General features: G+C 42.2%; 2 protein-coding genes across 2 annotated transcripts; both read left to right on the top strand.

Moving 5' to 3' along the window:
- The first annotated feature begins 10,678 nt into the window (after positions 1-10,678).
- On the top strand, positions 10,679-12,258 carry LOC124294788. Its single transcript, XM_046741896.1, has 2 exons — positions 10,679-10,731; positions 10,812-12,258. The coding sequence occupies exons 1-2, from the start codon at positions 10,679-10,681 to the stop codon at positions 12,256-12,258; spliced, it is 1,500 nt and encodes a 499-aa protein (XP_046597852.1).
- Positions 12,259-12,266: 8 nt separating this feature from the next.
- LOC124294787 lies at positions 12,267-13,799 on the top strand. Its single transcript, XM_046741895.1, has one exon. It carries the CDS (start codon positions 12,267-12,269, stop codon positions 13,797-13,799), a length of 1,533 nt encoding a protein of 510 aa, XP_046597851.1.
- The last annotated feature ends 1,046 nt before the right edge of the window (positions 13,800-14,845 follow it).

The following is a 14,845-nucleotide window of genomic DNA, read 5'->3' as shown; positions in this document are numbered from 1 at the left end:
AGAGGAACGGAATTTCACAACTCGAAATTCGAATCGCTCATGACAGGCTACGGAATCAAACTTTACTCCACGTACAGTAATTTGAAGGCTTCGATCTGTGAACGTTTCAATCGCACGCTGAAAGGTAAAATGTGGACACGGTTCAGCATGCAAGGAAGCTACAAGTGGCTCGATATCTTATCCGATTTGGTTTCGGCTTACAACAACGTCAAACACCGAACCATAAGAATGAAACCGTCGGATGTCACCGTTGCAAACGAGAGGCTGTTATTACGTCAGGCGTACGGAGGGCTTCGAGCGATACCTATCGTATCGGCAAAATTCAAATCTCGCGACAAAGTTTGAATCAGCAAATTCAAAAATGTCTTCGGAAAAGGTTACACTCCCAATTGGACGACTGAAATATTCACGATAAGTCGAGTGGAAAATACTCATCCTGTGACGTACAAGCTCAAAGACTACCGAGATCAACCCATCGCTGGTGGTTTCTACGAACAAGAGCTCCTCAAGGTTGAGCATCCGGATATCTATCTGGTGGAAAAGGTGCTCAAGAAGCGTGGAAGTGAAATATACGTTAAACGGTCAGGTCTTGACAATACACACAACAGTTGGATAAACGAATCGGATATGTAACGTTTGAATAAATGAATTTTTTTTGTAAAAACGTATGCGTCTTTATTTTTTAGACAATCGACAGACATGGTACAGTTATGAATTACAAAGCTAAGGTGTAGGCTTGTAGCCCCACGAAAGCGTGTCGGTTGTAATTTGAAACACGATCCGCCTGTCGTCATTCCAGCTCAGTGCTACTTTCTGCTGTTCTACGGTGTATACCTCATGCTTTCGACTCAATATCAAATGCTGATTTGAGGATAGATTTTCACGGTTCAAAACACATTCCAAATAATAGTTGAAAGTTATTTTTTTCAACGCTGATCCTTTGACACCTTTGGCACGTTTATTGTCTTTCTCATCTCCCAAGACTCGGAATGCGTACAACTTAGCTCTTGATCCTACGAATTCCAGCATTATTTTTCCATTATTCTCATCTTTCATCAAGCCGAGAACTTTTTTGTTCGCTCGAGGAATTCCGTAAACGTTGTCAAGCGGATAATCAGACGTATCGAATTTGTGCAAGTCCTCCTTCATGTGTTCGTATATGTCGGGGACGGTAAAATTGTAAATCAAACTGTCGGTATCCGTGTACATTAATTTTGCTCGGTTGCCGAATTTCTGCTTAATGTTATTGTAATAAAAATCGTAGATATATGTTTTAGCCAGATCCATGATGGAGAAACCTGCATACAATGGTTTATTCAACTTTACTTTCGTCTTACTCATTTCAACGATAATTATATCTTTGCCGAAAACGGTGCAGCTGTGAAAATTGGGTGTGGCCATGGTAGCTCTGGCACCGTATCTTCCATCCCATTTCGTGATCAGTCTGACATCTCTGTACTTCCTAACATTTTCCATTGTTTTGCCAAAAACTGCGTTGTTCATCAGTTTGTAAAAATTTTTTTCGAATTCGTTCTGAGATTTTTTGCGCAAATCGGTATTCAAATCTATGTATTTTTTGAGCCACGGGGTTTGTCTGAATTTGAGAACTCTGTGAATTTTGAGTAATTTTAAGCCTAATTGTAAGCATTGTTTCAAAACCCTATAGTGAACAACGTAGTTTTTCTTGGGAAGTAGCGTGGGCGTCAATTTCGGTTGCTTACTATTCGAGATCGGAGGTATGTAGTGCTCCGGACACAGTGGTAAATCCTTATGAACTTCATGCAGTTCCTCAGGATATTCCAAATTCACCTCCAGTATGTAACCAAACTCCGCATTGTCCGAGATGGTAAGAACGTCGCATTGTCCGAAGTCTGATGATCATTCGAAGGAACTGTATGGCAGAGCAAAGCTCATAGCAGCACCGTACAAATTATTAACGTCAAAGTACATGAGATAAGATTCTTCGACCTTAGGATCGAATTCCTCTCCCATATATCTATTGTTGGCCTTTGCGTATCTGTTCGAACACTGTGACACACCACCTCGAATACCCTTTTCGATAAGCATAACCATGTCTATGTCGGTGAGAAGCTCGAGTTCGATGCCCGTAAATTTTAACATTGCATCAAACGACAGACCGGGCGCTGTGTAGTAATGTAATGGGTCCAGTTTGTACGTCGTCCAACAGCTCTGTCGAAAGTTTTGAAAAACGTCGGTTAGTAAAAACACGTCAGTCTGTAAATACAAGTCCGAATACTCTCCCAAAGTTTGAACGTTAAAAGTTTGCCAAACTTTACATACATGTGCATAGTCGTCGTCTGATATATCCCGATCATTTAATTTTGAGTAAAATTGTTGTTTGGATGGTAGCCGTGTGTCCTCGAGCTTCTCCAAACTGTCTATAAATTCGTACGGGAACACTCCTTTTCTGGTCAATAACAGAAATTTATCTGAGCTATGATAAAATTTACATGTTATTGTTTTTTGATCATCACCGAGATACGTTGCTAATTTCTCGAGACTATTGGGCATGAAACGGTACGAATCTACGAATCTAAACTTTATATCCGTTCCCTTGACGAATTTTGTAAAAGAAATGTACTTTTCTTTGTTTACGGGTAGAAGCTCAGTTGTGCCCTCGAACGATGTAACCAGTGCTTTGATCAGAAAATGTAAATCGTAACACGACAGATTGTGGAATATCACTGGGATAGTGTGCGAATTTTGGTAATTTAGATTGCAACCTCGGTGAGCAGCACCACGGTACTTTCCCGTGAAATGGCAGTGATCACGATGTTTCACGTCTGTGAGTGTAAACGGTTTTTCGCAAATGTGACACACTGTTGTTGAGTGAAATTCGTTGATTCGATTGAAATTTAGTGGTTCCATCGGTACAAGAGTTTTGAAACAAACTTCTAACGAATGTGCCAATTCCGCTAACTCATTCACAAACCATTGAACGCAAGTCTCTCCACGATTAATTTTGAAATTCGAAAGCGAATCGTCTAACGCACAATGTAGATAGTAAGCTATACTATACGGAAGATGCTTCTGATAAATTGTTCTTGTACCCATCTTTTTGAGCGTAGGTTACAGTAAACATTCGAGATCCGCGTGAATGCAGAATGGAACGGTTTCTTTGTGCTTGAAATTTTTGAATTTGAGTATTTTTTCCTCATCTCTAGGTAGAATAACTTTGGTTTTGTTTAAATTCATGCGATCAGCTCGGTGCTTCAACAAACATCTTTCGAAATTAAAATGAGACAGACACCTATCGCACAACCACGTCTGATGTGAGCGTTTGGAAATTTGAGAACTTGTTAATCGAGACAGATTTCGAATACAAGTAAGATGAGAGATTCTATTTTTTTCATAATTTTCCATATCTACATCATCATCATCGTCATCGTCAGTGATTTCAGTTTCTATCGCCAAAAGATGAATTACAGGTTTATCAGACTCATTCTGACTCAGGTGAATCGGTGCTATTTCACTTTTTTTTCCGGTCACCTTGGTCTATACCATAAACGTTAATTGAAAGGCCGTTAAGCTTCTCAAATTTTGAAATGGTGTTTTTGTCTAGAGACATAGGAAACTTTATACCATCATACCGTACCACTGAGCTGAAATGCGGGTACGAGCTGGTCGCGTTAGGATGGTTGTTGTCGGCTGGGAACAGAGCTGCGGTGACCGACCAAAGAAAGCAGTAAGAGTCGTTGTTTCTGATGTTTACTACAGCCTTCTTATCACTGATATGCTCAGGTAACGGGGTGTATGTGAAGACACCGCCTTGTAGTGGCACGTACTTGTTGATATTCACAGTCAAATTGATTATTTCGGTCAACGACCAGCCTGAATCCTTTTCCTGGAAATCTTCCACCTTTTTCAACAAACGCTCCGTCGCGTTTTCGATGAACCATTCGTTGATATCCGTTGTCTGGAGGATGAGTTCATTTCTCGTATTAAAAAATTTGATCTCTTCCACCGTGCGATCATCTTTTCTGAGTTCAACTTTACAAGCCAGGATAACGTTGGCTTTCAAGCTCCTGTCTTTCTTCAGAGCGTTTTTCAGCCTCGTCACAGCCAGTACCTTTGCGTCTTCTAGAAATCTCTCCACACCTTATGCTTCAAATTGACGATGGATCCAGTTCGAATTCTCCTCTCGAAAGTTGATTCCAAATTCTCCCACCGTACTCGATCGCTTCTTCGTCGGCTTCGTAATCCGTCACCCACTTTTTGCAATTGTTGAAATTTGACTGTCAACGATTCCAGAATTCCAATTGTAGTCAAAATTCTTGTCTTCTCCCCGATCGTTGAGGCGTTGTTGCGTAAGATTCTATTCAAAAGCCTGATATTTTGGCTTCCGAATCGAATCCATTTTGCAATCTCTGCCGGTGACGATTTTTCCGATAAAATCTTGAACGCCGATTCCATAATATCGATCAATCTCAAACACTTCGCGGATTCCATCTTGAGCTTTTTCCTCACGTATACTTGACAGGTTGTGACTTAATGATCGTTTGCAGTGATGAGCGTCCTTTTTATAGGGCAGCTGTACGTATGCGCGCGCACCTTTTGGCATTCCAAGAGCGATAGTAACCCAACACCGCAGATCCATGGCTTTGGATGTACCGCGGCTATCGGTCGACCTTGGATATCAAACCGACATCCGAGTAAATGAAAAACAATTCTCGTAATCGTCCGACGAGTTTTGACGGTGAGTGGCATGCGGTCAAAGGATTTTAGACAAAACAATGCGTTCGACAAGTTTCGACTTGACGGTGAGCGGCAAGCGGTCAAAGGATTTCGGTGCGACGTTGAATTTGGGACAAACAATTCTCGGAACTATTAATTTTGGAATGTCACGGGGCTGATGAGGTGGGAAAAGAATGTGGGGTGGTTGATATTACACATCAGCAGTCCTACCGTGGGAAAGGAATTCGGAGTGGTTAATGTTACACATCACCAGACATATCGTGGGAAAAGAATGTGGACGGTAAAAAAGTTCTCGCCCCTCGTTGCGCCCTCTACCGTCGGCAGGCGAGCACTACAGACCTTCGGTACGGCAGACTGTGACGTCATCGCGGGATTTTGACCTTCGACCGATACAACTGTCGGTAAGGTTGCACGGTTTTGACCTTCGGTACGGCAGACTGTGACGTCATCGCGAAAAAGAGTTTGAGTCTGGGCTACGCGGAGCGGAAAATGGTTTGAGTCTGGGCTGCGCGGAGCGCCTCGGTGGGCTGCGCGGAGCGGCTCGGTCGGTAAGTGTCGGTAACCGGAATCTACGTGTAGAACCGGCCTTGCTGTACTACTGACCAACTCCGACGCCGAACATCTTTCGAGGCAAGGCGAAACCGCGGAGATCTCGCGGGAAGGACACCGAAGCTGCGAAGGGGGAGGCAACGCAGATCCCTGCAGCGCGGGAATCCAAGGCGGACGAGATTCCTGCTGGCGGCCGGCGCGCCGCAGCCTCCCCGCTCACCCCGCATACGCCCAACCGAGGCTACCGCGAAAGGCCAGCTAGCGACGAGGGAGTACCACCCCGCCCAACCCCAGGACTCCGTAGAGCTGCGCGGGAGACGACATCGCGATCTAGCCTTAAGTTCTGCGCCGCGTAGCGATGACAGGTGCGCGGCAAATTGCGCAATCCCCAAAATCGATGACCGATCGATTGTTGCGCATTCTTAGGGTGATGACGTCACGAAGGATTAGCGTGACGAGATCGGCGTAGCGACCATTCGAGACCACTCTAGTTCTGGCGGTTAACGAGGACTATGGAACACAGCGAGCGTGCGTTTTTTTTTTGGTTCTGAGAGTTTCGAGGAAAAGAGAGTGATTGCGAGGAAAATGGCAGCAAGGGGCCACGAGGGAGTTGGCCCTTCTGTCGCGTGGATGTGGAGCGGTGAGCGCTGTTAACCTTCTTGCGAGAGAATCTCGAGAGATCATTAGTAAAGGCTTGCCGAGGACGGATAGCCAGTGAGGATTGGCGTTAGCGACTGTACTCGAGATTCTTTAGCCGATACATTTGCTTGGTGACCGTAGCCTGAGTTGCGCGTAAGGAAGTAGCGTTAATTTCGGGGGATCGAGGAGATCGAGTCGAGTCACGGGTTGAGCCGAGACATTGTTGCCTCGAGTTTGAGTGTAACTGAAATTCGTTTCACGGGGTCATTTTACTTCATCCGATACAGCCTCCGTTCTCGTGTAGGTCGCGAGCAGTCTCACGGGGAGCATTCGAATTCGCGACCGCGTCCCGCCGTCGCAGAGAAAGCGGAGCTCGGATGCGCGCTAATAAAAATATTCGTTCCTAGAGGAGGGTCGCGGGTGCCGCGACGAGCCTCGTTTCAGTTAATTTTTTTTTCATTTGCATAATCCGTTAGTATTAAGTTGGCGATTAGCGCCGTTTTGTAGAGGACGATCGCGAGCAGCGCGTCGCGTCCGATTTTGCTCTTGGTTTCTTTTTGTGTGTAAATTAGCGGTCACGAGTAGTATAGTGACTAGCGCACGTAGGCCGTAGAGGTCTTCGGGATCCCTTGATATTTTTTTTTTTTGGTTGATTATTTTGTTTGCTCGTTCTTTTTTTCTGTAAGCTAAGCGTTTGCGTTTGGGATCGCGAGGACAAGCTTCCGCAGTATTGTTATTATTTTTATTTTTTTTTTGTATGATTGCTATTTTGGAAATACATTGTTTAATTTTATTGCTGCTTTGTGAAATAACTTGTCGACGTACGTGTGGCATATCTCTCTCTACCCAAAATTTACCCCTCCCCTCTCCGCGGTAATGAGCTTCCGAGCATATGGTCGCGGTATATCGTATTACCGATTTCGAGGCATGTTGATCACGCCAGGCGCCCAACAAATTTCGCGGTATTATTTCAGATTCAGGGGACATCGTGGACGCCGAATTATTGTGCATATGGTAAGCTCTCGGTCATCTTCTCCGAGTGACCGAGGAGCGGAAAAATCCACGTCATAACTGTTTAAAACGTCAGGATGTAAAACATTAGCTTTAATTAGACTAATATTTGCACCGGTGTCGATTAGAAAAATAGCTGAGTGTTCTTTTGATTCAGGAGCTGTCATCCTGATCAGTGGCGATTCTCGATCTGGTCCGCACGTATCGATACACCGGTCGGCGGTTCCGCGAAACGGACCGTCGGTTGACGCTCGGGTGTCGCGTACCTCGCCGTTGCGTCCGGACGACGAGTCGCGTTCAAGTTTAAAGATTCAGCTGTTCCGGAGGTTCTACGCGGAAATGGTGACCGTGTTTTGACGTTCGAATTATCCAACCTTGCTTGGTTAGAACCGGACTGCTGATTCGGGTCGTATGAACGGGTGTTTGAATTTGGCGAATTCGATCTGCCCGTATTTAAATTTGCTCCCGGCGATCCCGATCTCTGTAGAATCGATGCAGGATTCATTGTGGGCGGATATCCATAATTTGGTAAATACGGATATATCATCGGCGGATAATAATACGGGTGTTCTGAAAAATAAGGCGGATATTGATAACCACGCGGTTGCTGGTACTGAGACTGGGAGTGAGCGGGCATGCCGTATGGGTAATAACCCCTCAGTTCGGATGATCGTCGATCGGCGACGTTTGCCATCGGGTGTCTGTACATCGCCGCGTTCGGTGACGGGGTTCTCGTGCGTGTCTAAGCTCCGTCTGAGATGCCATAATTCGAATACAATCGCGGCGCATCATTTTGGTAATATTTAATTGGAGAGTTCGGTCGTGAAATTTGTACTCTCTGTGTTTCTCCGGAAGATATTTTCCCCTGACGCATACGATTTTCTGTTTTTCGCGCCAACTTAAACGCTTCTTCCAATGTCTTTACACGTCCCTCAACATATCTTTCGATAGCTTCAGGTAGTCCTCGAATATAAGCATCCAACGCGTTCAGTTGTAGTACTTTTATTACCGCGTTGACGTCAGTTTTTCCGGACTTGTCTTCTAAAGCTACGCGAGCTGCACTGACCAAGATTTTCAATCGATCGTAGAAATTGCTCACGTTTTCATCACGTTTCATCCGTATCTTCGCGATCTCTTGTTGATAATACAGATAAGTCTTTTCATCTGCAAATCGACTTTTCAGATGTTTTATTAATTCGTTGACCGTATTGAAAGTCTCGCCATATGTCCTTTCGCGAGCTGCTCCTTGCAATTTTCCCAGAACGCACCTCACGTATGCGCTTTCCGAATTCGGCGGAACATACACTGAACTGTTTTGCACGTCTTGTAAGAAATCTTTCAAACGAATGTTTTTCCCGTCAAAATATGGCATATTTAATGTGCTATGCTGCAACGCAAAGCTCTCCGCCATTGACGCCATTATCGCATTACTCGCGTCTAGGGCGGATACATTGGTTCGGTCCGCGCTCTGGTTTCCCGTTTCGTTAGGCATTTCAAAATCGAAAAAGGTTGTTTATGCACACGAAATGATTCAGGCAAATTTTAGGCAAATATTGAGAACACAGTTAATACACAAATGACCAGTGGAAAATTCGGCTATATACGATATCAGGATATTATGACATATACATACAAATACGCAAGTAATAAATCGCAGAGTTTCATACACAATTTGTCGTTAATTATATAATTATTATCTAGAAAGAGAGATACCTTGTTTTTTGATGCGTTTGACCAGTTTTTCAATTTTAACACATAAACTAAAATTTTTTTTTTTTTTTTATCTTTTATTTGTATTTAAACAAATCTCACTTTTATCAACAATATCCCTTCGCTGTCACCAATTCTTGTGTTACGTGGGGGTGAGGGTGTACTGAGCGGTGGTAGTTAATGATTAATTGAATAATCAAGCTCCCACGTAACGACAATGAATAATTATTAAAACTAAGAAAAGACCTACCTTTCGATAAGCCGGTAATTTGTAGGATCGTGTTGCTATAGTCCTGTACAGGTCTGTGAGGTTTGTTCAAATTGTTGAGGCAATTTTATAATAATGAAAATGGGAGGTTAGAAATCCAGTGCCATAACGTAAACACGTCAATTTTAGCGCTCTCAGCATTTATTTAAACTTTTGTATTTTCAACAATTAGTTCGGACTAGAAAGGTGATTTTACGATAAATAAAAACCAGTTTTTCGACTAGAGTACAGAGAGTTAAAAGATTCTTTGTTAAATAATACACAACATAAGCTGTCAATAAAATCTCTAACCTTCATAGGTTAGAATGGCTACACTTATCTTTGTCGATTTACAAAAGTGATTTTTGGAGTGAGTAGCTTTACAATTTGAGAAAGTCCCCTAGGATGATCACTGCCGAAGACGTAAAGAAAATTTTAGCACTAAACCCGCCACGAATAATAGTATCACCGTCTGAATCAATTATTGAGGTTCCTGCCTGTCACCAAACTCCAACACCACCTGGCAATAAACCGGGAAGGAAACTTAAAGCATTCACCTTCAGAGAACGAGCAAACTCCGAAAGTGACATCAGAGAATTCCTGAAAAGGAAAAGAAAGGCGGGAAAAGACCTGGACTCCTCCATTTCGGACTCCGAAAAAGATCTGCCCCCCCTCAAAAAGGTGGATAGTGTCAAAGCACTGGAGTGCCCAGATAAGTTGAATTCCATTACTGATAATAATATGGAACCCACTGCTACTGAATCTTTCGTTGTTACAGAACAGAGTAATGCAATAAGCTCGGAGTCGGATTTGGGGCAGGCACTACTTGGCTTGACCCAACAAATAAGCCTAATGAGGTCAGAAGCCTCTGTAAACACCAAGAAGCTTGAAAATCAAATCTCAGACGTCAAAAAGAGCAATGCCGAAGCTATAGAGGAGGTTAAACAGGAAATGCATAAGATTGAAAGCGCCTGGAATGAAAACTGGCACGGTGTCCAAGCCAAGCAAACGGAGCTGGAAATTGAAATTATGGAACTCAAGAAACAGATTGCAAGAAAGTCGCCGGTAACGGATAGCGAGGTGAGCCAAAAATCCCGGGACCTGCTAGAGAAAGCTGATAAAAAACTGAAAAAAGTAGAGCAACTCCTGCAGGAGCAAGAAAAAGAGACAAAGAAAATGAATATTATTATTAAAAACCATAACTGGCAACTCTCCCAATTACAAGGAAGTACGCGGCAATTTCTCAAAGAAAAATTTAATGCTGATGAGGAGATAGCTAAAATACATGCGGTTGACAAGCTAGGCAAAGTCATAAGAGTTAAATTTAACTCACAAATAGCCAAAGACAGGATAATGACAACTAAAGCCTCTATCTTAAAAGAAAGTAAAATATCAATTGTCAACGACCTAACAGCCCGTGAACTTGAACTAAGAACGAAACTGATTCAAATTGCGAAAGAAAGAACAAGTCTAGGTCAGAAAACAGAAATAAGTGGCAAAAAGATAAAAATCGACGGTAATTGGCACTACTGGGACTACAACCAGAACACACTTAAGCCTGACAAAGTGCTAAATCAAAGGAACACTCCTAACCTACAAAATCTGATCCAGCAGCAGCCAAAAAACTAGCAATAATAGCGTGGAACTCGAGAGGCATCAGCAACCTGTTTAATTATCAATTCTCACTCGATTTTGATATTCTTTGCATAAGCGAAACCTGGGCCACTAACTCTATAATTCTACCAAGTAACTGGGACAACTAGCAAGCTTTTTGTGCCAACGCTATCAAAGAAAAAAGCACTGGGCATGCCAGTGGTGGGCTGGCGATTATCCTTAAAAAACAATTTCAAGCCCAAGCAGTCGAATTAACAGATAGCTGGATATTCTTACATGTCAAATCATTTCATTATGAAGCAATTATTGCCTGCATATATTTCAGACCATCCAGGAACATCAACACGCTTCTCGAGCTCTTCCAAAGCACGCTAGATGAGACCCTGTGCTCATTTGGACACCTGCGTATACTACTGACTGGTGATTTCAACGCGAGGCTTGGCAACCTTAATTCTCTGCCAGAAGAGGTAACACTCGGATCCAATTTAAGCCCCGATAGAGTTTCTTTAGACACAGTCACCAACTACAGAGGCCAAAAGCTAGTTGAATGCCTGGAGAATAATAGCCTGATCTTATTAAACGGAAGAACATTAAGCGACACTCCTGCGCAATTTACTTGCACTCATATTGGTCACAGTATAGTTGACTTTGGCTGGATCAGCAGTAACGGGCTAAAGGATATTAAAGACCTTGAGGTCATTCAAGAACACAACCCGTCGGACCACTTCCCAGTTCTGATCAGCCTTACAGCCGAAAGAGACGAACTGCCGGATGCTTTGGAAAAGAAAGCAAGAAGAGTGCGCCTCAAGTGGAAGCCGGAAAAGAAGGAAGAGTATAAAGACTATTTAAGACACTCGAATAGCATCGCAGCCGATTTCGAGGCAGAAGATGTTGAAATAATTGCCGCAAAGCTCTCGGGCGCTATCGTGGGCGCTGCACACGCTGCTCAAATGTCCTCGACTTCATACACGGGCCACCACAAAATCAAGAAACGGAAACAGGATTGGTTTGACTCGGAGTGTTCCGCTGCCCATGAACTAGTTAAAAAAAGCTTTGCTGATTGTAAATCTGCGTCCTTCAATAATGCCCAACTGGAGATATATAGACGAGCTAAAAGAGACTACTTTAAGCTGACCAAAAAGAAGAAAAGAAAGCTACAAATAAAAAAGCTAGATGCTCTCGCGAACACAAAAAACGCCGCAGAATTCTGGAAAACAATAAAAGAGGTCAGACGAACTCAATCTTTGCCTAATCCAATTCCGCTCAGAGATTGGGAAGACTTCTACGACAAGATCACCCCACAAATCGCTCCAGACTCTACGACATTCGTTGGGGTAGAACATCCTGAGCTGGATAAAGAATTCACAATGGAAGAACTGGATAAAGCTTTCGCTAGCAGTAAAAATAATAAGTCGCCAGGCCCAGATGACATCCAAAATGAATTCTTGAAGAACATGCCATATAATTGGAAGCTTTACACGTTATGTCTAAACAACAAAATCCTGAGGGAAGAAACTACACCAGAACATTGGTTTACGGCTCTTATTTCTCTAATCCATAAAAAAGGTGACAAACTAGATCCCTTAAATTACCGAAGCATCGCCTTGATAAATCACATTGCCAAATTGCTGACGAATATGATAAATAAACGACTGACGAAATGGGCCGAAAAATGCAAAATACTACCTGAATCACAAGCCGGATTCAGAGCTGGAGAAGAGGCTGCAATGACAACTTATTTACTCTGCTCGCTGCACTTAACTGTCGACTGAGACAACGCATGGCATCTCAATTCCTGCTATTTGTGGACTTTAGAAGAGCATTTGACTCGGTGCAGTACAAACTGCTCTGGATAAAACTCTTCGAAGCCGGCTGCAGTGCCAAACTGGTCAGACTTCTACGCAATATCTACAATTCTGCCAACTTCAAGTTGAAAGTTAATGGCGAGATCTCGCGTGAATTCGAGATAAGTGAAGGAGTTCTGCAAGGTGAATTGCTCAGCCCTCTCCTTTTCCTGATCTTCATTGCTGATTTAGAAAAATTCCTGAGAAAGCAAGGCTGTGCTGGAACTAACATCGACGGTGTACAGGATATTCTCTTGCTTCTATATGCAGATGACCTGGTCATCTTAGCCTCATCGCCAAAGGACTTGCAGAAGAAAATTAATCATCTCAAACGTTACTGTGACAACAACCTGTTAAATGTCAACATTGACAAAACAAAAATTGTTGTTTGCAGAAGGGGTGGTAGGCCAGCAAACTTAAAACAGTTTCATTATGGTGACAAGGTAATTGACATCACAAACTCTTACGAATACCTGGGCTTAAAAATCAAGACATCAGGATTTAGCAGACCGACAGCATTGGCTGCGATAAATAAAGCCAAAATGGCATTCAGTGCTGTACACCCTACCCTCATAAAAGCAAAAACAGATTCGTTCGAGTGTATTAACAAATTATTTGACAGCATCGTTGTCTCAACCTTAATATACGCCTCACCAATCTGGGCTATTAGATACTTAGATATGATCGAACAAGTCCAAGTGGAATTCTTTAAGAGAATTTTTGGTATGTCAAGAAGCACTGAAGGTGCCTTACTGAGAGTTGAACTAGGCAGATTGCCGCTAGCACTCCAAGTCATCACAGCTACGTGGAACTGGACTATTAAAATCCTAGAAATGGAAGAAGATAGATATCCGAAAATATGCCTACGCCGCCTTATGGCACTCAGGAACTTCAACAGCAACGATAAATATAACTGGCTCGCTTTGTTTCTCAACCAAATCAGTAAATTTGCACCAGAACTTATCCCAGCTCTTGAAAAACTTGAGATAGAAACTTGGAAAGCCTTTAAGCATAACTTTCTTGCTAAACTCAAAAACCATCTTCTGCAAGAAGACCGGAGAAGAGCGAATAACGCACATTACCTACAACTGCAACTTCAAAGACCTGTGGCTGGCGATAAGGCTGAAATTTTGAATAGAAGAGTTAATTTCAATGTACTTAAAGCGCTCCTGCAAGTTAGATTAGCCAGCAAGTACCATTTCCGCTTAGCATTCAACCAGACAATTTACAAATTCAACCCAGGGCTGCTGTGCCCCATCTGCAACACTAATCAGCCTGATACTCTCGAGCATTTCTTCTTCAACTGCCCAATTTTTGAGCCCTATCGCAAACCGTTCGTGACTTCTGCAGTGACTTCAACTGATCTCCGCTGGAATTTCCTGAATAGCAGTGATACCGCACTGATTAAAAATACCTTCTTCTATATTCAACAATGTTGCCGCCTCAGAGCTTTCTGCTTAAATGAATAATCCCCAAGTCGTCACCTCTGCTGATTGCCCGGCCATGCTATTACTTACTTATACATGTATCTCTTAATTGCTGGTTTATTTTGTAAATTTTATTTTATTATATTTTATTGTATTTTATTTTATTGTATTTTGCAAACTCTAGCTAAAATGTATTGTATTATCTAACCGATTGTTATAGACTTGTACTGGTCTTTGAAACAATAAATATTGTATTGTATTGTATTGTAATAATGAAAATGGGAAAAAGGTCGTTCAAAATAAATGGTTTAATATGATTTAACTGGTAAAAGATGAAGTATATTCTGTTTCGATTTTGTGATTGAAATGTCTGGTAACAATCAATGGTGATAATGATATAAGAGCCGAAAGTAACAATTTATAAAGTGTTGAAGTTTATAAAAATCGTGTGTTATTCTATTCTAAAGGATATTATTGTTTGGTAGTAGGAACATCTACTCTGAACGATGGTTAACTAGCTGGTCGTGATTATTGTATTGTATCTCTCTTTTTAGATTATCTTACATCAATTATATATCCTATTGTTAAGTCTCGTTGGTAAATTCTTGGAATACAATAAGTATGATTTAATTGGGGGTAGTGAAGCTAGCCACCAATTCTAGACTTGCTTTTAAATGAAGTAAATTTTGATTAAAAAGGTGAAACAAGAATTCGTTCAATTTCGAAGATTGACACTCGGATTGACTTAGCTTTAGGTGAATCGGTCGACTAGATTCAGAGCCGTTGGATCGTGTTGGTCTGCGTCGGTAGAATTCTGGACCAGGGCCTCACCTCAAGTTTGGAAGAGTTGATCAATCGAACGATGTTGAACGTCGGTCACTTAGTCTTTGTAGATTTGGAATGATATCTTGTTATCGAAAGTTATAGTTAAAAGCGTCAATTTGCTGATTTTGATGTATGTTAAAATTGGTTGCAAAGATTTATTTATTAAAAATAATAGTGTAATTATTATTATTATTATCACTTAAAATTACCTAATTCGGTTGAATCAGGGCCGAACTCAATTTAATTATGGAAAATGGAATAGC

Source organism: Neodiprion lecontei, chromosome 5 (assembly GCF_021901455.1).
Source record: "Neodiprion lecontei isolate iyNeoLeco1 chromosome 5, iyNeoLeco1.1, whole genome shotgun sequence".
Taxonomy (NCBI): domain Eukaryota; kingdom Metazoa; phylum Arthropoda; class Insecta; order Hymenoptera; family Diprionidae; genus Neodiprion; species Neodiprion lecontei.
Note: the sequence above shows the minus strand (reverse complement) of the source record. Positions and strands in the feature narration are given on the sequence as shown.

What these genes read in the sequence shown, in the direction of transcription:
- LOC124294788 (XM_046741896.1), top strand. Translation starts at nt 10,679, where the DNA reads ATGCCAGTGGTGGGCTGGCGATTATCCTTAAAAAACAATTTCAAGCCC. An exon ending in AACAATTTCAAGCCCAAGCA is followed by an intron (nt 10,732 to 10,811) that starts GTCGAATTAACA and finishes CATATATTTCAG; the next exon opens with ACCATCCAGGAACATCAACA.
- LOC124294787 (XM_046741895.1), top strand. Translation starts at nt 12,267, where the DNA reads ATGGCATCTCAATTCCTGCTATTTGTGGACTTTAGAAGAGCATTTGAC.